This window comes from Sander vitreus, chromosome 1 (assembly GCF_031162955.1).
Source record: "Sander vitreus isolate 19-12246 chromosome 1, sanVit1, whole genome shotgun sequence".
NCBI lineage: Eukaryota > Metazoa > Chordata > Actinopteri > Perciformes > Percidae > Sander > Sander vitreus.
In genome coordinates this window covers 22,979,258-23,000,783 of record NC_135855.1, presented here as the reverse complement: position 1 = coordinate 23,000,783, position 21,526 = coordinate 22,979,258, and the positions used below count along the sequence as shown (strand labels likewise).

The following is a 21,526-nucleotide window of genomic DNA, read 5'->3' as shown; positions in this document are numbered from 1 at the left end:
TCGGATCACATTTGAATCAACCTGGAGGAGCTGCAGGAAGTTACTGGGGAACTGGACATCTGGTCTTCTTCTCTTTTTCTCTTCTTCATATCTTGCTGGACCAGTTAATCTGAGTCACAGATGTCTAATCAATAATGCACAGATAAAAAAAATTGAGACGTTTCAGAAAGTGAACTAAGAGACTTTGGCGCTGTGTTTTGTTCTCAGTTGCACCGACAAAGCATTTTGAATGTTCTACCACTCTGATTCTCACTTCTGACTGGCTTTTTCTCTATGGCAATAGTGGCTAAAGCTCATAGGTATTGTAGTACTTATAGCCATCTGCCTTGCTGAAATGATGGACAAAACATGATTTCTCTGAAACAAAGCTGAAATAATTAATACTGGTGGTGAGAACATAAACCTACATGCTTGTTGGCACATTTGGAAGAGCCACAGCGGAGCATACAATGTGTTGATTGGTGAGAAATCGTTTGGCGATACTGATGAAAACACACACTGTAGAGCAGGACCAATATAAATCTCTGACAGGTGTTCAAAAACAGATTTGGAGAGGTTTAACTCACCAGCCAACAACACTAGTAGCCAACTCTATTTGACCATTTGTCTCTGTCTCTCAACTCAACTAACTTCATACAACTAACGTGTATGTGTACATTTGTGTGTGTGTGTGTGTGTGTGTGTGTGTGTGTGTGTGTGTGTGTGTGTGTGTGTGTGTGTGTGTGTGTGTGTGTATAATAGAGTACAATTTTGTGTATTATCACGTCTCAGTGTTTGTGCAGTCAAAGCCGTGGCAATAACGGCACATTAACATTTATAGCATCCATACCACAGTGGTCAAAGAGAAATTGAATCTTGTTTGTTGACACAAAGCTTATTCTGGCCCCCAGATTAATCTATAATTAAAATAAGACTCAGAGCACTTCACTCCCATCAGACAGTAAAAACATGACTGTGGCAATAAGTGCTAATGTGGGATGGCACAAGGGATAATGTTATTAAATCACAATAGACAGTCAGTCCCAGATGAAGCTTTGACTTTTTCCACACACACACATGGACAAACATTAAATGGACCAACAGAACCATTATCAAGCTCCTAATGGATTATTTCTGTGCGTCACCCACTCGTCCCCTGATAATTCATGACTGTTAGCATTACAAATCTGTATTAGCGTTGCTGAAAAGAGAGGGTTAACTTTAGTGGCCCAGTTTAATTAAAGACATTCTGTCGGGGTTATTAAAACAAACATCTTAATACCAGGGATCTCATCTCTATATAGCGTCTAGTTATCATTATCACTGAGAGATTAATAGAGGGACACAAAAGTAAAACACAGTTCCATTATCTGACCTCCCTTTATTTCTCACACAACACAGCTCATCTTTTCCAGGTTTCTGTATCATAAAGTTGCACAAGTAAAAGATAAGGGTAAAATCAATTTATCTGCACTGCTGATGTCCTTTAAAAAACCGAAAGGACATGAGCCGCACAGCACACATTGCGTGCTGTGAGATATTGCCTCTATAGTTTCAGTCAATGACACCACTTGATACCGTCTGCAGACATACACGTCAGATCCCTCTACAACTGAAACACAACCCCGTTCACACATATGAACAGGATGTGGTTGTGAGTCTGAGCTAGGGAAGGACCCAAATGCAGATAGTCAAGGCAAAAATGAAAATTTTCAGTGATTTCTTGAAGAAACGGGACACAAACAGCGGTCTCCTGGTCCTGTGTTTGTTTGACCCATCCGTCCACCCTGACCTCATCCCTACGCAGATTTTGATTAGAAACCTATTAGTGATACATCAAAGACAAACGTAATACTGGACTGCTGTGTTTTTGTAGTGTTTGTAATTTTTAGGGGGGACAGGACTGTACATGAAACAATGTAGCATAGCAAATTCGACAATGTCACTTGAGTGAGTACACATGGAGATGAACCGGTACGTCTACAACTGGGCTGATTAGGAAAAATGGGAAGCAGGTGAGCAGGTGGGCAGGGAAGGTCAGATGACTGGGGAAAGGGGTTATTGCAGGACAGGAGGGAGTGGCAGGCGTGGGAATGATGAGCTGCATGGATTATAAGTCCTGGATGCAATATTAATGGCAGAACCCCGTTCATTCCTATGAAAGTTGCTCAGTGGCGCATCAAAAAAGTTTCTAAGCTTTCGGGTTTACTTCTGTGATATGCGACCCACTTAATATGCACAGTAGATTGTCCCATGGCCCTGTCCACAAGTTCCTCTCTTGGCTCATAGACTTTACATTGTGGTGACGTCACAGGTTTTTAAATTGCTTTTCTCGGCTTGAGGGGAGTTTTTCAAATATAAAAAGTCCATGGATTAAAAAAATAGAGTCATAACCCACCTTGTTTGCAGTTCGAGGTGTCATGGCAGATGTCTCTTTTACAGTGGTGGCCTATGGGAAACATTCTTTCTGTTTTTCGTTGCAATATTGCCAGTGGCCACTGGACAAAATCAGCGGAAAGGCTGAGCGCTGTTTTTGGGGGCCTGGCTACAGCTTGTCTTGAAAGTAGATGATTGCAGTCAGGGGAGTTAGTACCTTTAAAGTGTCCTTAAATCCTAACCTCACCCAAGCAAGGCCGCATACTTGGCTATATAACCTGTCCTTCTTACCAGCTGCGACAGCAATGCTGGTATTGTTTTCAGCTTGTGAGTCTCTGTGTCATGGGAAAATGTAGTCCTAGAGACAACTACTGTAGTGGAAACTACCACAGCAGTTTTGTGTACTTTGTTAGGTATATATATTTCTGTCTGCGGCAAGATTTTTTCACAACCATGCAAGAATTAAAGAGATCAAAATGAAGGTGGCGTTCGAAGATGGGTGTGGTCAGAGCAAGGGCGCTGGAAGTAGCAGGGTAGGAAGTGGCAAAGACGCCATTGGCCCCCTCACTTTATGCCCCTGGCCCAATTTGGCGTCATGGCTGGTGTAGTCTATATCCACAACGTTCCACTTCCAGGACTGCTCCGTTACCGTCGGAAATTCCGCTGGATTTCACTCTTTTCAGCCGGATGTCCATTACCTTCCGCTTTCTTTGTGTTGGAACTTTAAACTCTGGTTGATTTATGAGGACTATGGTTAACTGCTCCTCAGATCTCTGCAGGGTAAATCCAGACAGCTAGCTAGACTGTCTGTCCAATCTGAGTTTTCTTTTGCACGCCTAAAACAACCTTTAAACGTACACATGTTCCACCAAAACAAGTTCCTTCCCGAGGCTATTTTGCAGCGGCATCGTGGTTTTTCCCGGTGCTTAGCACCGCCCATGACGATTGTGATTGGTTTAAAGAAATGCCAGAAACCACAGGACGTTTTTCTCTCATCCCGGAATGCTGTGTGGTCTAGCCAGACCCTCCTCCGCAGCGCTGTGGAGGAAGGTCTGGCAAAGCGAAACTATGGCTGGTGTGATCCCAACGCAAGATGGTCTTTAGCATCTATTTTGTGTCTGCAGCACTGTGTAAATGGTTCCACTATTCTTACCAATAGTCACTACAGTACTTAGCAACTGCTCTAGTATGATAAACTCTTCTTGAATGAGGTCCCTTGACCTGTCTTACCAAATAGCGGACAATAAAGCATTAATGTTGGTGTCACGGATGCTGTCAAGGACTGTATTTTTTCATTTGGGTTTCTGCCAGCTGAAAGCCGACAGCCAGCTGTGTTACTGATCAGAAAAGCATAGTATAGAATTAGTTAAATTATACTGTAGTAATACCTCTCAATGAGGGATTCAGACTGTAAGAAAACAAGTGCTGACACATTATTGCTTTCAATGTTTTTTTTAAATAACGTTTTGTCGCAGCAATAAACTGTTGGCATCTCCTGTGATAGAGTGAAGTTAATAGTGGTTTATAGCGACACAATCATTTGGTCTGTTCCACAGAAAAATAGTGACAGATGTATTTATCAACTTTGTCAGTTCTGATCGATGGCACCTTTGTCATTGGCTTGCAGTTGGAGGCAGATACCATCAGTGGCCATTATAAGAAAATGTCTTGTTGTGAAGTTCCCCTCACACATTGCTCAGGGACATTAAGGGAAAGATGTCAGTAGTGCATTACTCCCACAATGGATGTGCTTGGTGAGGACAGACTGCTCTGTCTTGTGGACAGCATAAAATAAATATTACTAGCCGTCTGGTTGGAGCATTTGTCTCATTGTTGGTTTTAGAACGTGCAGCATAAACAACACCTTTCCCCCGTTAATCAGACGGCTAATCAAATCTCATTAGTACAATAAGTGACAACAGGACTAAAGGTTTTACCTACACAAAAGATTATACCTACACAAAAGCTGCCAGTAAAAGGGAATGCAGGCATAGTTAATCATAAAGATCAGCTTGCGTGGCTGTGGTTGGAACGAAGCGGCGGGACGCGCAAGCTGTAGTTCCAATGAGACAACGTGTAGGGGGACCGAAGAGGGAAAAGTTACATAGTATGCCTTTAACTAAGTTGTTTTGTTGCCTATATCTAACCAAGTAGTATTTGTGCCTAAACCTAACCAAACTGCAACCGTTTCACAACATTAACGACCTGTTTAAAAAGGCTAATGTAGCACGTAACATTAATGGTATTGGTCTCCTCTCCCTGCGTGATGAATTTAACGTGCGAATGAGACCTGTGCTTGCGTGGATGAGTGTATACTTTCCTACCTTAGAGGAGTTTTGCTGTGTTAAACTGATTCACCCAGCTGTTGTTTCAATTCTCACTCCTGAGCCGGGCCTGCTTGCTTTGGTGACCACGCATTTAGGAGTGACCTCCACTCCGGATCTGCTTTTCAGTGTCCTTCATCGTCGTCAGGACTCAGCGAACCCGCCCTCTGTGTTGTAGTTCAGGTTTTAAAACGTGTATTTACAAAAACACAACACCACACCCCCTCATGTGACGTGTCAGTCTGGCCCTGTCCATCAGCGAATGACGCCCACTTCTCTAAAGACAGATCAGTGATCTAGGGGGTCCTCAGAGTCATTGCAGGGGGTGCTGCCAAATTATTGTTTAAAACATTTTTTTATTGTTTTTTACCTCAAAAATTAAAATATGTCTGAAAATAATAAAATGAATCCATCATATTATTAGCAAAGATAAATCAGCATATTGGTGAAAAACAACAACCTCAACAACATTGATGATACGCTTACTGGCCTGTAAGGTAGCTACTATGGTAGCCATCCACAGATACAGGTAAGCTTATGGATTCACTGTGCCTTCCACATGTATGTTTGACAATAAAACATGTAACATGAATATGTAAATAATTATTATTTTAATAGCTTAGTATTGTAAGGCACCATAAAAATGGTATGTATATAGGTATTAGGCCTACCGATATGTTATTGTAGGCCCAGTTTATTATGCAACTCAATTTTCTACAGTATATGTAGTAGGGGGTCCCTGCTCGTCTCTCTTTCAGGTTAGGGGTCCTTGGCCTAAAAAACGTTGAAGACCCACTTTACTAGATTGATATCATAACACAGCACACAGTTATGACAATTTTGGAGTTGACTCACAACATTACTGTTACACTTGACGCAGATGTATAAATGTGTAAAAAGAACATGTCACCATCTGCCTCTAAAAACAGACTTTGACTGGACTGCAGGGGAATTAGTTACAGCACACTATATATTATTCATCCAATTTGTAACTTTGTTAGTTCCTCTTTCTGCTAAAAAAAAATGTATCTCTGCATCCTACACTGTTAGATATCAAATTATCATGTCCATTTCTAGAAATTATTTTGTGTTACTTTCTCGTTTCTGAAACTGGTATTTCTTGAGCGGAGGACCTGTCAGATCTAAAGATAGAGGATATAACCAGTGGTATTAAATAGCTTTTTATTGATGTTCAGGTCTTGTTTTGCCACAGCATGAGGTAATGAGTTAATTTCATTCCACCTAAATCTTTAGTTCAATAGGAGATCACATACAAAGTTACAGCATTTGAGTGAAAATTGTGCATGACAGTTTACTCAGTGAACTTATGAAACCGTAATGTTGAACTGCACCACCAACTCACTGTTCCTTTTAATTAATAATAGTCACTGTGAAAAATGTGCACACGTGTACAATCCTAATGCCGACTCCCACAATTAGTGTGTGTGTACATAAGCTAATTTAACCTGGTTAACACATGATTGGCGATCATCATCTTGGAAGACTCGTTGTTCCCTTTGACTTGCATGAGCCTCATCCCTTAGCGATCCCAAAGCAGCCATTGCATTAAATACAGATATTACACACCAATACTGTAACATGTCTCTCGTTTTATTCAGTGTATGAATTATTCTTGTGACATAATGCCAGCACTGTGAGAATCTCATATGGGAAGAATTGGCCCCCTCTACTCATTTATTATACTTTCATTCAGGTTGTTCTGCTTCATTGATTTATACAGCGGGTGCTGCATCCTCATGGCTGCCTACATATTGTGGATGACATCATTATTCATAGCAGTTATTCTCAACATGTTTGACTCATAGCAGTTTAACACCAACAATAGTAATGTCTAATGCCGACCCTGCCGCAGGCATCTAGCATACAGAGCGCTAAACAATTCACAGTAATTTCATTATCTGTTACATCTCTACTGTACACTACGTGCTTAGCACCAAATAGCAGACAACGTAATTAGTGAGTTGATGGTGAATGTAATGGAGCATTAAGCAACTGAAGAGCCAGATTTTTCCCTCATTTATTATTATACTATATATTGCATTCATTTTACTGCAGGGGCCTGCAGGCTCAACACTAGCCCCACACTATTCCACAAAGGAGAATAAAACAACTAAATTGTTTTTTTTAAAACAAGATTTAATATTACATTTGTGTAGTATAAGTATTTGTGTTGTTTGTGTTTGTCCTGTGCCACAAATGTTATCACAACCCCTAGTATTTGTACAAAATATACAGGCTGAAATCCATAGCTTTTTACACACTAAATTAAGACACTGATACACATTAAAGCATCGTTAAAGGACACAGATTTGGCAATTTAAACATAATTTTTGTATAATACTTTTATAACAGCCTTGTATTGGGATTGTCAGCCAGAAAGTTAGCAAGCTGCTACCCTGAGCAATGAGACTGAACAGGCAACACATAGGCCAGTAAAACCACAGTAAAAATGCCTTAAAACTGTCTTAAAATTAAACAAAACTCAACAAAGAAGATGTTGTTCTGGCTGCTTTGTTGCAAAAGAAATGGGAGAAGAGGACTGAGTGCAACCCAGAAAATGTTGCCATATGAATGGCTAATCCAACTCCCGGATGCTCTCTCTCTGTAGCCTACTAATTACAACCAGGTTATTTGGCTCAGCTGCATGAAAGATTCCCACATATGGGTCAGTTGTTTAATTTCATATCAGTCAAGGGACACAAGGCCCACACAGATGAAGTTGTGCAGTTATAGAAGGAGGTTGATGAAGCAGGGACTGAACACTGCTGTGGACAATCAAGAGCAGTCCAGCCTAATTAAATTACAGTATCTGTGGGTGTCAGAGACATAGACAGAGGAGACCTGGAATGAGGCATGAAGTCACACTGTCCCACAGTCTGAAAAGAATGGTAATAATTCTGCAGTAAGCCCACTTCCAGAGAAAGTGGTAGTTTCCTCTTCATAGAGACCCTCCTTGTTAAATACACTGACACTAATTCACACTGTAGTGTCCCTCTTGAAACTTGCCCTGTTCACATTTTGACATTAAATGAAAAATTCAATGGTGATATCTACATGTTTACGGATTCATGGACAGTTTGACTTTCTGCTAGGTGCATATGGTCGCTGTAGGGAATTTACAAGCAGATTATACTGTATATATGTCACACGGCGGTGTGAGTTCCTGTTTTACCAGCAAAAAAGTATGTCCACTGTTAAAAAAATTATATTCTACAGGATGACTCTTAAATCATTTATTCAAAATAAAACAGGTTACTACTGCACAGCATGAAAAGTACTAAAAACAAAAGTCTCCTCCAGTTGGTCACACCTGTGATTCTTTTCCCTTGTCCTCCTTTTTCTGTCTGCACCTGTCTCACGTCAACCTTTCTTCTTCTTCTTTGGATTTACAGCAGACTAGACGCTGCAGTGGCATATTACTGCCCACATCAACCTTTAACAAGCACAGCACACTATCCTGTGTCCACTCTTAAGCTATGGAGGGGGTGTGGTCCAGTCAATCACAGCTGCTTGTCATCACTTTGATTCCCAGTAAAACATACAATGAACAAAACACAGCAAATCCACAAAACCATGCAAATAATAACATACAACACATCTACCAATACAACTAAATGCAAAATACACAAACACTAATACAACTCAAACTGGACAATTAATATCTTAATTAATTAATGACAAAAAATTTCTTGACTATTTGATGGTGATCCCATAACTTTTTTGTCCTACTCCATCATCAGGTCAAAATTGAATTTTGTGAATGACCAAATATCTCTAAAACTAATGACATTCCCATCAGTCTCAGCTATATGTTCTGTTTAGTGTTAATTAGCATTTTAGCATGCTAACACACTATGCTGAATATAGCATACTTGCTAAAAATCCGTATGTTAGCATTGTAATTGTGAGCATATTATCATGCTAATGATAGCATTTATCTCAAAGCACCGCTGTGCCAAAGTGCAGTCTCACAGAGCCGCTAGCCGTAGACTCTGTCTTGTTTTTAATTTCCTCCAATATTATGTTGAGGAAATGTACTTATAAACTCATGTTATGAGAATGCTGACAGTGAGGTTTTTGTTTTGTTCTTTCACAAACAGTGCCAATCACTAAGTTGAATCACAAAATGAATGTAATAATTTAAATGTGTGTGTGTGTGTGTGTGTGTGTGTGTGTGTGTGTGTGTGTGTGTGTGTGTGTGTGTGTGTGTGTGTGTGTGTGTGTGTGTGTGAGAAGAGAGAGGATGTGGATGGAATGCTAAATTTTCCCAGAAGGTTCAACTAAAAATCACAACTACAGTCCCTTCTGTCAATCTATTGCTTCTCATCTTCTTTAGCAGTGTGTGAGCCTTGAGTTTATATATGACTCATCTATAGACATCTTTCAATAGACTCACTCCAGTTAAGCTTTCTGCATGCTTGATCGACCAAGGGTGCTGAGAAAGCTGCTGGTGACTTGGAACATTGCATTATTTGAAAATACCAGAATATTATAATTTTTGCATTTCCTTTTCATAATGTGCTGCATAGCTAAAACAGTGCACTACGCTTGTCACAAATGCATCATTATTTATTTGGGATGTATTCTCAACTTCATTCTTCAAAGTCTGTTATTGTGTGTATGAATGTATATATAGGCTACATGTATGTGCTATACAGTACAACAGAGAGACAACATCAGAGCTGGAACAAGTTCAAAGGTGTGTGCTGTTCCCATTGGGGAAGGAAAAGCTACTGAGTTTTCCCATTCTCCACCTTTTATTAGTCATTTCCTCATTACAGGCAGGCATTAGGCCACCATGGAGAATAAAACCAATGAATCCTCTGTCTTTCCCGGTTTACTTTGCCTCCAGCTAAACCTCCCAGCCATACCAGTGTTAGGGAAGCCCAGCTGTATTTAAAGGCATTAAAGGTAATCTGATAACATGGAGGCAATGAGCTGATTCCACTAAACAACAGCACATTGTCCCAGGGTGCAAGCCTGCTGTTTCATTGCCAGTGAATGTTCAATGGTGGTGAGTGTTATTTAATTATGTCCATAAATCAGTTGGCCAGGCACAAAAGCGGCCAGGGAGAGTAAGTTTCTATATGTTGATCAGCTCACCTGAGGCTCACAGTCCTGCTGGACATTCAACCTTGCGAAAAGACAGCAGCTTTCACAATCAAAGCGTCATCGTTTTCATAATAATGTGCGTATGGCCTCCTCCCAGAGCCCTCACCACATCCTGCATCTTTGTCCCTGAATCTGACAAAAATGAAGGTCTAAGTCTCCCCACAAGTAGGTGTCACCATGGTAACAACCATTATTCAGTGCTCTTAACAATAGCCGTTAAATGAAAGGAGCTGTCTGATGGAATTAAAGAGTAGGCTCAGTTCCTCTTCCCATGCAATACGTGCTCACAGCATCCGCAGCAAAACCACACAAGGCAAATGTGTACAATAGTATAACCTACATTTCATCAAGCACATCAAAATCAGTCTCTCATTTCTATTCATCCCTCCTGTGCAGCGGTGAGCAATGAGAAAATGTGACATGAGTGAGGGTGATCACGGGAAACTGGATGACAAAAGTAGACAGATGTAATATGTCATTTCTGACAAAATCACAGAGACAGTTTCAGTTAAATGATGTGATTTATTTACCTAACTGCAAGACAGAGAGTCTAAACTACAAGAACAGAGATTTGTGCAAATGCAGCCTTGCATATTAGCATATCATAAGACCCAAATGAATGACTGCACAGCACAGCAATAAAAGTAAGCATGCAATAAATCCCTTTTCCTTTTTAATAAATCAATTATTTCACTAATGATGCATGGGTTGCTTCTCACCGACACGGCCTGCAGTTACACCAGTTGCATATTAGGGTTATGGGCTGTAAACCTTGTCCTGATTAGCAGTGGATGGGTGAAAGAGAGAGAGATTGTCTGGAAATTTCAGTTGAATCAGTGTGGTGTAAAACCTATGACTTGTTAATTTTGTCAGACAATAGTGCCAGTATAGATAAGGGGAAATAAGCAGTAAATTCTTCCCAGTTATCTGCAGTGCAAGATGGCCACATTAACTATTGTCTCCAGTGATTTAGCTCACCGTTGTTGCACCACTGTGGCACAAATGATGGTTTCTCATTAAAACATGAATGTAGGTAGGGTTCAGCTAGCTACAGGCACACAATGATATTATTGTAATACTTCATACATGATTAATTACAATGAAACTTGTCACTGAATGAAAAAGATAAAGAATTTAAAAAAAAGATTTTTTGTATGTGTATTACCATTACACATCTAATACATTTCGTAATTCAGGTAACCCCAGAAGAGCAATGCACATACAGTATGCATGGCTCATTCTATCAATGTTTAAACCAAGAAAACACGTATTTTGGCATTTTTGAATTACTTATTTGATAACCAAAACTAATGAAAACAATTTAAAAAAAATACTCAGATAAAGGAAAAACATTGTGTATATTCTGAGGTCAATTGTTAAATCCCATCTCATAAAATGCTAAGAGTACAGGGTAATAAACCATTTGAGCTGGTGCAGCTCATAACCTGAGGCAAAGTAGCAATAAGGTGTTACAGGTAATAGGGAAAAAAGAAGTGCTGATGCCTTTTAGATATTAATATGTGAGCTGGTTTGCCCTTAAGGAACAGTAATATTGGCTGATATCTGCACCTCCTGCCTTATTTAGTCAGAATAGGTAGCCACTAAAGGTTTGTGGGAAAGCACAAAGATGGTGTCATAGATATATGCTTTAGTTTTTTTATGATGGTAATCACATTACCATTTAAGAATGGCAACTTTTTGGTCATGTTTTTTGTTTTGTAAATCTTTTGTGAACCAAGAGACCTATAAGGCCACTTATAACTTCAGTCGTGAGACTAACAAAGTCCTCCAGCATCATTTGCATTCAAGATACTGAGTATGGCTCCATATCTCGACCTGCTAAATCAACCGGCCTCATCCTGTGATCCACAGTGACAGAATAATCCTCAGTTGTTGTGATCTTCAAAGGAGTTCAGAGAGCAGCCAACAACAGAGCTACAGCTGTCTTTAGGTGCATTCATGAGAAGCCAATAGTCTGTATCTGGGGAGGGCTGGTGAAGCTCTTGAGGACAAATCAAAGTCAGATTAATGCATGTGGCTGGATATGTGTATGTTAAAGGTAAAATCATCTGTATTTTGGCAATATTTGCTTCATAAAGCTAAGGAAACATGTCAAGGTTCCTTGCATAAGTAATGAAAAAGTATTTTCAAATCTTTTACTTTCTTGTTCAGTTGACTTTTTCCCTACTCCTTGAAAATGTAATGTAATGTAACATGTGACTTGAACACAGCATCTCTCCTTTCTTGTTTGGTTAGATGCTGATATTCCAAATGGTATTTACAGCACAATAGGAACACGTCAGTCAGTTTCAGCTGTAATGCTACTGAAACTGACGCAGCATTAATATGTTTTTTTGGGAAATACTGAGGCCAAAACATGACACAGCTCACTTGTTACAGTCTGCACTCTAAACACTATGACGAAAATCTGACACAGCACCGGCAAGGTAAGTGAAGGTTTTATCTTTTTGAATATGATAAATATGGTAAAGCTCAATAGAACAGAAAAAACAAATGCAGCCTCTTAAGTAAATAATGATCCTTTAGGCAAGAGATTCTTGGAAATAAAAAATAATAGACTCACAAAACAGTTGTTCTGGGGATGCACATGTGCAATGATGAGCAAACCTTTAATACTAATTTTATGGTAAGAACTTTGTTAATGACCACTGAGGAAATCTGGTAATAATGATACCTTTTTCAGATTTGTAATAATCAGATGTAAATGTAACTGATATAACACATTCCAGAGCTGGTTTTATGAACATGACTGTGTGTTTTACAGCACTCACTGTGATCGGCTCTGTGTTTTCGTTGGATCTAACTGTGCGATCAGCAGTTAAATTCCTTACAAAACATTGAGTAGAACTACTGTATTGCATATAAAAAGCAGCAGAAAAAATTATTAAACACACTGCAGAAACGTGAAGAATGCATGACGGCTGGTTTAGGAATGACAACAATAACGAAAAATTCAAAAGGAAAGTATTCGCCTTACATTAAGCATGATTTTCACAGTTTATACCATAGCCACCTGACAAAAGAATAAAAATAGTGTGTGATCGCTCATCTTTTCATGGAGAAAATTTTTATTTGGGCTTTGTTTGCTCTTTGCAACTTTTGTTGCTGCACAGAAACCCAAACACATACGTCAACTTGCCAACCGATGAGCTGACTGTATTTTCTGTCTTGCTGTGACTTATTAGCTCACTGTTGTAACTGAAAGAAGCATACAAAGAGCCCAAGCTAAAGCAAATATCACACACTGCTAAAGTTATGTCACTTGCAGTTTCACAGATGTACAAGCTGGGTCTGAAGGGGTGACACTTTAGAACTAAACAAAGATTTTTCACCGCTTCTGTTTTCTCACCTGGTTTTTAAGAAGGCCAAAATACTTAGGGATAAGCTAATTATTTTACACAAAACACTAATTTGTTAACCTTCATCTGCTAACTGCCAAACACACTAAGCACTGCTTGCTTTTGTATTTGCTAGGTAGGGGAGGTGTCATTCATGGTTCATGCTGTTGCAGACAGGACATTTTTTGGTTTGTTGAGAATGGCTGGTGCACTTTGGAACAGCGCTTTTAATTTTAGCAATAAATTATAGCTAATTTATGATTTGCCACTAGTCTGTTCCTATGTCAGTTCATGAGGTTGATTTGAAATAGTGATCTGCAGACAGACAGACTTAGGTACATGAGGCAAGGTCAATGTAATATTAGGTCTGAATGCAGCATCCCTTCTTTATACTTCCTGTGATTCATCTATAACATCTGGATTAAGTATTGTCAGTATTTTCAGGTTGAGCAATCTAATTTTGATTGCGACATATGGTACTACACAGTACATCTTCAAAATGATCTAAAGATAAGAGATAAGGAAAACAGTAACATAATAGACAGATTTGAGCTGCTGAATTTCATGGGTAGTGAGGAATAATAAGCCTTTATCCGATCGATGGATCAGCAATGAGGGATTGGCCTGCATGCATAAAAATTAGGGGGGGAAAAATAACACAATCCCCCAGGACTCATGATGCTTAAACAGCTGGATGATCATGATTTGCACAGCCAGGGAGAAGCGCTGGATCCACTGAGCAGAAAAATGTTAACTCACAGTCTGTTGTACTGTCCTTGTGTAAACACTTTGATAGGTGTGAAGAATGAAATAAATGAGTAACAACACATCTAGAAAGATATTCTCTTCAGTCATTCAGTCCAAAATCGCGAGGCATGCGTTCTTTCTTCCTCTTAGTCTGCTGAACTGGTGCTGTGGTCAAAGCTTGGTCCCAAGAGCAGGATGGGTGATTATTCTGTTGGGGTGGTGGCAACAGGGCTGAGGATGGGGGTCAGTAAGTCCCTCATAGGACTCATAGGGCAGATGGCCTTATGGCTGTAGTACTCTACTACTTGCTGGGGCACCTCTGCCAGAACACATTTGGCCAGTGCTGCAGGTGAAGCCTGCAATAGAGACAGAGAACAGCTGGAGTTGTCAAAATAACGACTTTGTTTTAATCTGAGAAACAGAACATTTTCTAGTAAAGCTTTTACGTTTTTTTCCTGATCAGGGAAATACCGATGGTGTGTTTGAGGACTACTTTCTTTGTTTCAGACAAATTAAAAGAGGTAGGTCAGTGTCAGACATTGTATTAGAGGGCAACAGTAATTTTCAGTAGCATAAAACTCATTAGATGGTATTATTCATTACACATATGCAGGCCTGCGCAATAGATTTCTAACAATTTATGTGACAAGTCTGGACACATCACTTTGTGAAAAAGGGGGTTGCAATTGTTAATTTTTGCACTTATGATTTTGATTATATTCAATGTGTTTCCTCAAACTCTTGGTGAATAATATCAGGTTAAATATACAGTTGGGTGACAACCTAAAGGAAAAAACAACATAGGTGTCTGAAGATATTGGGCCACCAGCTTCCAGACTGCATAGATTCTCTAAGACTGTAACTCTATTGGAGAGATGAACACCACGTATTCCTCTATATGGTGTTCTGATGATGGTGGTGGGAATCATTGTGCAATGCATCTGTTCAAAATCTCCCAAAGATATTTAATTGGTTTAAGATCTGGTGACTGTGAAGATCATTCGATTCACATCATTTTCATACTCGTCCCCTCACCTTTTATCACCTTGTTTCCTGTATGAAAGTGTCTGCATTTGTTAGGTTTCTCCACTCATTTACTCAGTTTTTTTTTTATTTGCCACCCATCTGTATATAGTAAATATTAGGGGTGTAAAGATTCACTGATACGAATCAGTATCCGGTTGTATTATCACAGATACGAGCACACTGATATATGGACTACTGGATCGAGCTAAATGGACCAAGAATCGGCCGATGGCCTAAGTCTACATTGCAATGAATCGGTTGACTAAAGCTTTGCTGTCATTTCAACTTCAGCTTCTGTTGTGTGTGCAATGCCGTTGAAAGAGACGAGTGTGTGTGCATGTCTGTGCGCGCACATCTCAACGGCGTCTCGCGATGAGGTAACGAGAGTTGCGAGTGCAGTAAAAACAGCCCGTAACAACAGTACAATCATACAGTACAATCGGTACAGTATGTGTCTATGAATAAACACAAGACATGTAGTTCTGAATTGATACGTTTGTCTTCCATTTTTTCCCCATGCCATAAAATAACATTTTATAGAATTGGCTTATTTAAATGTATAATGGAAAATGAATGTGTTAACATTAAACAAATATTAACTGTATCTACTGTATCAGATTTAATCATATCTCATTGAATCGCACCGAATTGATTCAACATTGAATATGTATTGTCCCTGAACCGTTTGTAGCCCATGTGTATGTATCGGATCATCTTTTAAGGGAGAGATGTACACCCCTAGTAAATATATATTACTGTATATATCGCACATTTTGGGAAATGTTCCATGTTTATAACATTATACATCTAGTCAACAACAGACAGCATAATTGTACAGCTGAAATGCTGCTAAATGCAAGAATACATTGTTGTTTGAGGAAATTTCTGGATTTCCTCCAGTCCATGATGTCCATCTGTGGCACTGGCAAAGCAAGCAAAAGCTTCCTGTCTGCTCTTTTGAATAAGAAAGGAGGGGGCGGTTATGTAAAAAAAAAAAATTGCGTTCATGAGCGTCACTAGCACAGCCGTCAGAAGGAGTGGGGTTCAGGCTGAAAGTCAACAAGTGCAGATTGACAGACGGAGAAAAACTGACCGTTTTGAAGTCTCTGAAGGGCACGAACTGCACAATGTCCCTGAGGACTGGCTCGCCCTTCGGTGAGCGTAGGACTCCGTCATCTCCATCCAAAATCTGCATGTCTGTGAAGTCTGCATTGCCCACACCAACAATGATTATGGAGAGAGGCTGGTAGGACGCTCGTACAATAGCTTCGCGCGTGTCTGCCATGTCTGTCACTACACCATCTGTGAGGATGAGCAGGATGTGGTATCGCTGGAAGAAGATAAGAGCTTTCAGTGTTTATTAACCCATCTTAACAATTATGTGTGGTTATAAGCAAGAACACCTCTCTGTGTGTGTTGTGGTCTGAAAGTAGGCTTTTCATGCCGTCTTGTATCATTTTAGAGCCTCCACTTAGTAGATAAGTGTATGTGTGTGGTACTTTTAATAGTGTTACACAAAAAAACACAGTGTTCAAGAATAGATAAAAAGCACATTAAAAACAAAAGACAACTTGACATAACTACATCTCAAACAGCAGAGACGTTGAAATTATTTTTTTCATGTGCCCACTGAACAGTATAACATGAAAATACAAGAATTACAAGAATATTAACATGGCACAGAATACTGTAATCATTTCTGATTGGTCCCATGGTTAGTGGTTAGTTTGTTGGTACTGTTATTGTGTGTTTATGTGTTAATGTTTATATATGTGTGCATGTCTAATGTGTGCCATGTAAGCTTAATTGTTTACTGCAGCTTATTTACTGATCAAAAGAAGGACTAACATTGAGGAGTAAATAATTACATAAAGGTCAGTGCAATTACAAGAGTGTAATAGTTTAGAACACAATGTATGTGCAGTCGCTGGGTAATTTCAGATACTAAATATATAAAAGACTTGTGTTCTTTCTTTCTCCCAATGGGATATCAAGGAAAGACAAGGAGCAGAGCCACTTGTGTTACATTGCATTTTAACAGCAGTTCATGAGGTAATTTCTAACACAAAAAAGGGTCAATGATATGGAAATATGTGTAACAAATATACCAACAATACGGCACTGTATGACTTCACTCCTAATTTGTTGTATAATGGGCCCCTTCGTCCTTTTGTCCCATAGGGCATCATTACTGTAAACAGTGAGGTGAACCAGAGGCTACTCACTCTAGGAACTCAGTGGGATGTACAACAGCAAAGCCTGTAATACATTCATATATTTCGAATAAAGAGACACTCACAGAAGCATCTTTAATGATGCCGTCGCCTGCTGCCAGCTTAGCTATCCTGTTAATGATGGGAGAAACATTGGTTGGGCCATACAATTGGATCTTAGGAAGGCAGTTCTGGTACGCCTCAACCACTCCTTGGATCTCTGATCAAAAAGAGCACAGAGCAAAATGAGGGAAACAGTTATCTACACTTGTCATTAAACAAGCGACTGTAAATTAAAAGGTACAGTCGGATGAATTATTTATTGCAGTCTCGAGAATTACAGGACTGTACAATACAATATACAATATACCTTAATATGTTTTCTGCCTAACACAAGTTAGAAAAGTTAAATCCTCTGAAGGAAGCAAAGTTTTAGATTTTGGCTTGTTCATTTGAATTTTAACAACCAATCAATTATGAAATCCATAAAGCAGTGGTGGAATGTGCCTAAGCACATTTACTCAAGTACTGTACATAAGTACAACTTTTAGGTACTTATACTTTACTTGAGTATTTCCATTTTATGCTACTTCATACTTCTACTCCACTATGTCAAATGTTGTAGTTTTTACATTTATTTGATAACTTTAGCTACTTTGCAGATTTTGATTATTATTACAAAATATAAATCAGCAATATATATATATATATTATTCTGAAATGGGTCACTCTGCAAAATTAGTATTTTTACTTTTGGTACTTTAAGCATATTTTGATGCTGATACTTTTGTGCTTTTGCTTAAGTAAGATTTTGAATGCAGTATTTTTACTTGAGTATTTTTACACTGTAGTAACTTAAGTAAAAGATCTGAATACTTTTTCACCACTACTATGACTCATAAGTAAGTAAAAGACTAGTTCATGCCCTCATATTTTCCCGTCTATAGACTACTGCAATTCTCTTCTAACTGGCATCAACCATAAATCCCGCCTCCAGCTGGCCCAGAACTTAGCAGCAAGGATTCTCACCGGTTTTAACAGATGGCATGACATCACTCCTATCCTAATCTATATCCTTCGCGTTCCACTTCCGGGATTGCTCTGGTGCTGCAGGAAATTCCGCCGGATGCATGTATTTTACGTTTCCTTCCACTTTCTTTGTGTTGGAATTTTAAACTCTGGTGGATTTACGAGGACTGTTGTTGACTGCTCCTCAGATCTCTGCATGGTAAATTGGAATGGTTGGTTGACTCTCTGTCCAATCTGAGTTTTCTCTCGCACAACTATTTTGCAGTGCCCATAACGATTCTGATTGGTTTAAAGAAATGCCATTAAACCAGAGCACGTTTTCCTCCCATCCCCGAATGCTAGCCAGACCCTCCTTCAGCGCAATTTGGAGGAGGTCTGGCAAAGCAAGACTACTCCTATCCTAGCTTCACTTATTTGGCTCCCTGGTCATTTAAAAATAGATTTTAAGATATTATTAATCACAAGCTCGTCAGGGTCTAGCCCCAACTACATGCTAGAAATGCTGACCCCATACGAGCCTGTTAGCAGCCTTAGATTCTCGGACGGGGCCCTTCTAACCACTCCAAAATCGAGGCTCAAAACCAGAGGTGATAATGCATTCTCCATTAGGGCACCTCAGCTTTGGAATGACTTTCCCAGAGATACACTGCTGAATCAGTGACTTCTTTTAAATCACTTCTTAAAACATATTTTATAGACTTGCTTTTATGTGATTCTGTCTTTTTATTATCTTTTTCATTGTCTTTTTACCCTATTATTATTAATTAATTTGAGTTGTCATTTCTGTCCTTTAAAGTGTCCCAACTTCTTTTTTCACTATTACAATGATGTGTACAGTATATATATATATGTATGTGTATTGGTTTGAATGTGCTTTTGTTTCCTCTGTCAAAGCACTTTGTAAACTAACATTTTTAAAGGTTCTATACAAATAAAGTTATTATTATTATTATTATTATTATTATTATTATTATTATTATTATTTTTAGAAAAGATGCACACAGAAATGCTCACAAAAATCGGTACAGAGGAGTTGTTTTTTCTTTACTTTTGGACTGTATGAAAATGATCTGTCATGTATTCATTTATCTGAAATATGTGATAAGGGACCTGCTGAGTAATACTGATAGTTTAGCAGCTGTGTTGTCAGATTACAGATGCAAACTCTAGTATCATCAGCATAGATATGCACTTTTCAGGGAAACTGGTGTACAAAGCCATTCCTTACCTTCACATTCATCATCCTCTGGGTTGAAATTGATGGCAAAGTCATGAGACACCTGTGGATGGAAAAAGAGAAAATTGTAAAACACTAATTTGGTGTTCAAGGAGGCTTTGTGCTCTGCCCCCCATGTTGTATCAGAAATGGCTGTCATGTTTGGAATCTCTGAAGGCCTGGACTTTTTTTCTTTTTCTGGTATTTGCATGTAATTTAGGCTAATATAATCAATATTGAATTATAAATAAAATAATTTCTATTTCAACCATTGGTTAAGAGTACCTCACTTTTTCAGGGGTGATTCACAGTGAGACTTGGTTATGTCATGTGTATACTGATCTGTGTTTACTAAACTTAGCACAAAATGTAAGGAAATTTGTGTTTGGTAGATTATTTCTATGTGGTAACAATGCTTTTTGGAAATAAATCTTATACCGTTGGGAAGCCTGTCTAGTTCCCTTTCAAGTGGTGCCCCATTTGTAAGGAACATGCATTTGTGGGATGAGCAGCAGTGCTGAGTATTTGGGTTGCACCCATGAAAAATTTGCCAAATCTTCTCTGCCAATGCCAAACAGCTTATTCTGCCATTGACTCATTTGGTGTTTGGTGGATTGGATGATTGAAGTTTGAAGAAACAAGACATATTGGCAATTTAACAATGTATTCATTTCACAAACAGGAGCCTCAGTAGCATGTGGAAGAACTATACACAGCCACAACAACCTGGCACCTTCTCCTCATGCTGGTCACCAGCCTGGTCACACACTGCTATGGGATGGCATCCCATTCTTCAACCAGCATTTGTCGCAAGTCAGCCAACGTGGTTGTGTTGGTTACTCTGGCACGAACAGCACGCCCAAGCTGATCCCACAATGTTCAATGGGGTTGAGGTCAGGACTACTGGCAGGCCATTCCATCCTCTCCACTCCCAGATTCTGGAGGTAGTCGCTGATAAACCCCGCCCTGTGGGGGAAAACGAGGCTTGTCATCATTGGAAGCAATCTCAATGCAGAGAGATATAGAGATGAGATTCTGCAACCAGTGGCAATTCCATATCTCCACAGTCTGGGACCGAACTCTATCCTCCAAGATGACAACACTCACCCCCACAGGGTCGGGTTTATCAGAGACTACCTCCTGAATGTGGGAGTGGAGAGGATGGAATGGCCTGCCAGCAGTCCTGACCTCAACCCCATTGAACACTTGTGGGATCAGCTTGGGCATGCTGTTCGTGCCAGAGTGACCAACACAATCACATTGGCTGACTTGCGACAAATGCTGGTTGAAGAATGGGATGCCATCCCACAGCAGTGTGTGACCAGGCTGGTGACCAGCATGAGGAGGAGGTGCCAGGCTGTTGTGGCTGTGTATGGTTCTTCCACACGCTACTGAGGCTCCTGTTTGTGAAATGAATAAATTGTTAAATTGCCAATATGTCTTGTTTCTTTTCTTCAAACTTCAATCATCCAATCCACCAAACACCAAACAAGTCAATGGCAGAATAAGCTGTTTGGCATTGGCAGAGAAGATTTGGCAAATTTTTCATGGGCGCAACCCAAATACTCAGCGCTGCTGCTCATCCCACAAATGCATGTTCCTTACAAATGGGGCACCATTTGAAAGGGAACTAAACAGGCTTTCCAACGGTATAAGATTTATTGCCAAAAAGCATTGTTACCACAGAGAAATAATCTGCCAAACACAAATGTCCTTACTTTTTGTATTCTGAAGGGTCTGCTTGTATTAATACCCTACTTCATCAAACTATGCTGTAATGAGCATATAGCATGCACTATATGCTTAAAATCTGGTTTCTGAAAGAGTTTGCAACCCCTCTTGTTTGATCTGGTCTATTTTTTCCATCCAAATGTCAGATTTACTTTGTTTTACTCAAAGCTGTTTAATTGGCAATATGAAATCCACTTCTTGATACCTCCTCTCACAAGAAACCGTTTTTTCCACAAGCACCAACTGTCAGCCAGATCGGTGACAACTGACTCCTCTCCAGCTGGCTACTTTCTTTTAAGTCATTTTTGTCTTTAATGTGATTAACAGCCTGTATTTAATCACTGTATAGCTATATATGAGGAGCCCAGATAAATTAATCATTTATTTTTTTGC

General features: G+C 39.4%; 1 protein-coding gene across 1 annotated transcript in view; it reads right to left on the bottom strand.

Annotated features, from left to right (window-relative positions):
- Positions 1 to 14,121: 14,121 nt before the first annotated feature.
- cpne7 (copine VII) overlaps positions 14,122 to 21,526 on the bottom strand; it is a 32,686-nt gene continuing 25,281 nt past the window's right edge. The window contains exons 12-15 of the mRNA XM_078257558.1: positions 19,415 to 19,466; positions 17,244 to 17,377; positions 16,038 to 16,274; positions 14,122 to 14,274 (exon numbers count right to left, since the gene is read on the bottom strand). Coding sequence (XP_078113684.1) covers positions 14,122 to 14,274; positions 16,038 to 16,274; positions 17,244 to 17,377; positions 19,415 to 19,466 — 576 coding nt within the window. The remainder of the gene's footprint in view (positions 14,275 to 16,037; positions 16,275 to 17,243; positions 17,378 to 19,414; positions 19,467 to 21,526) is intronic.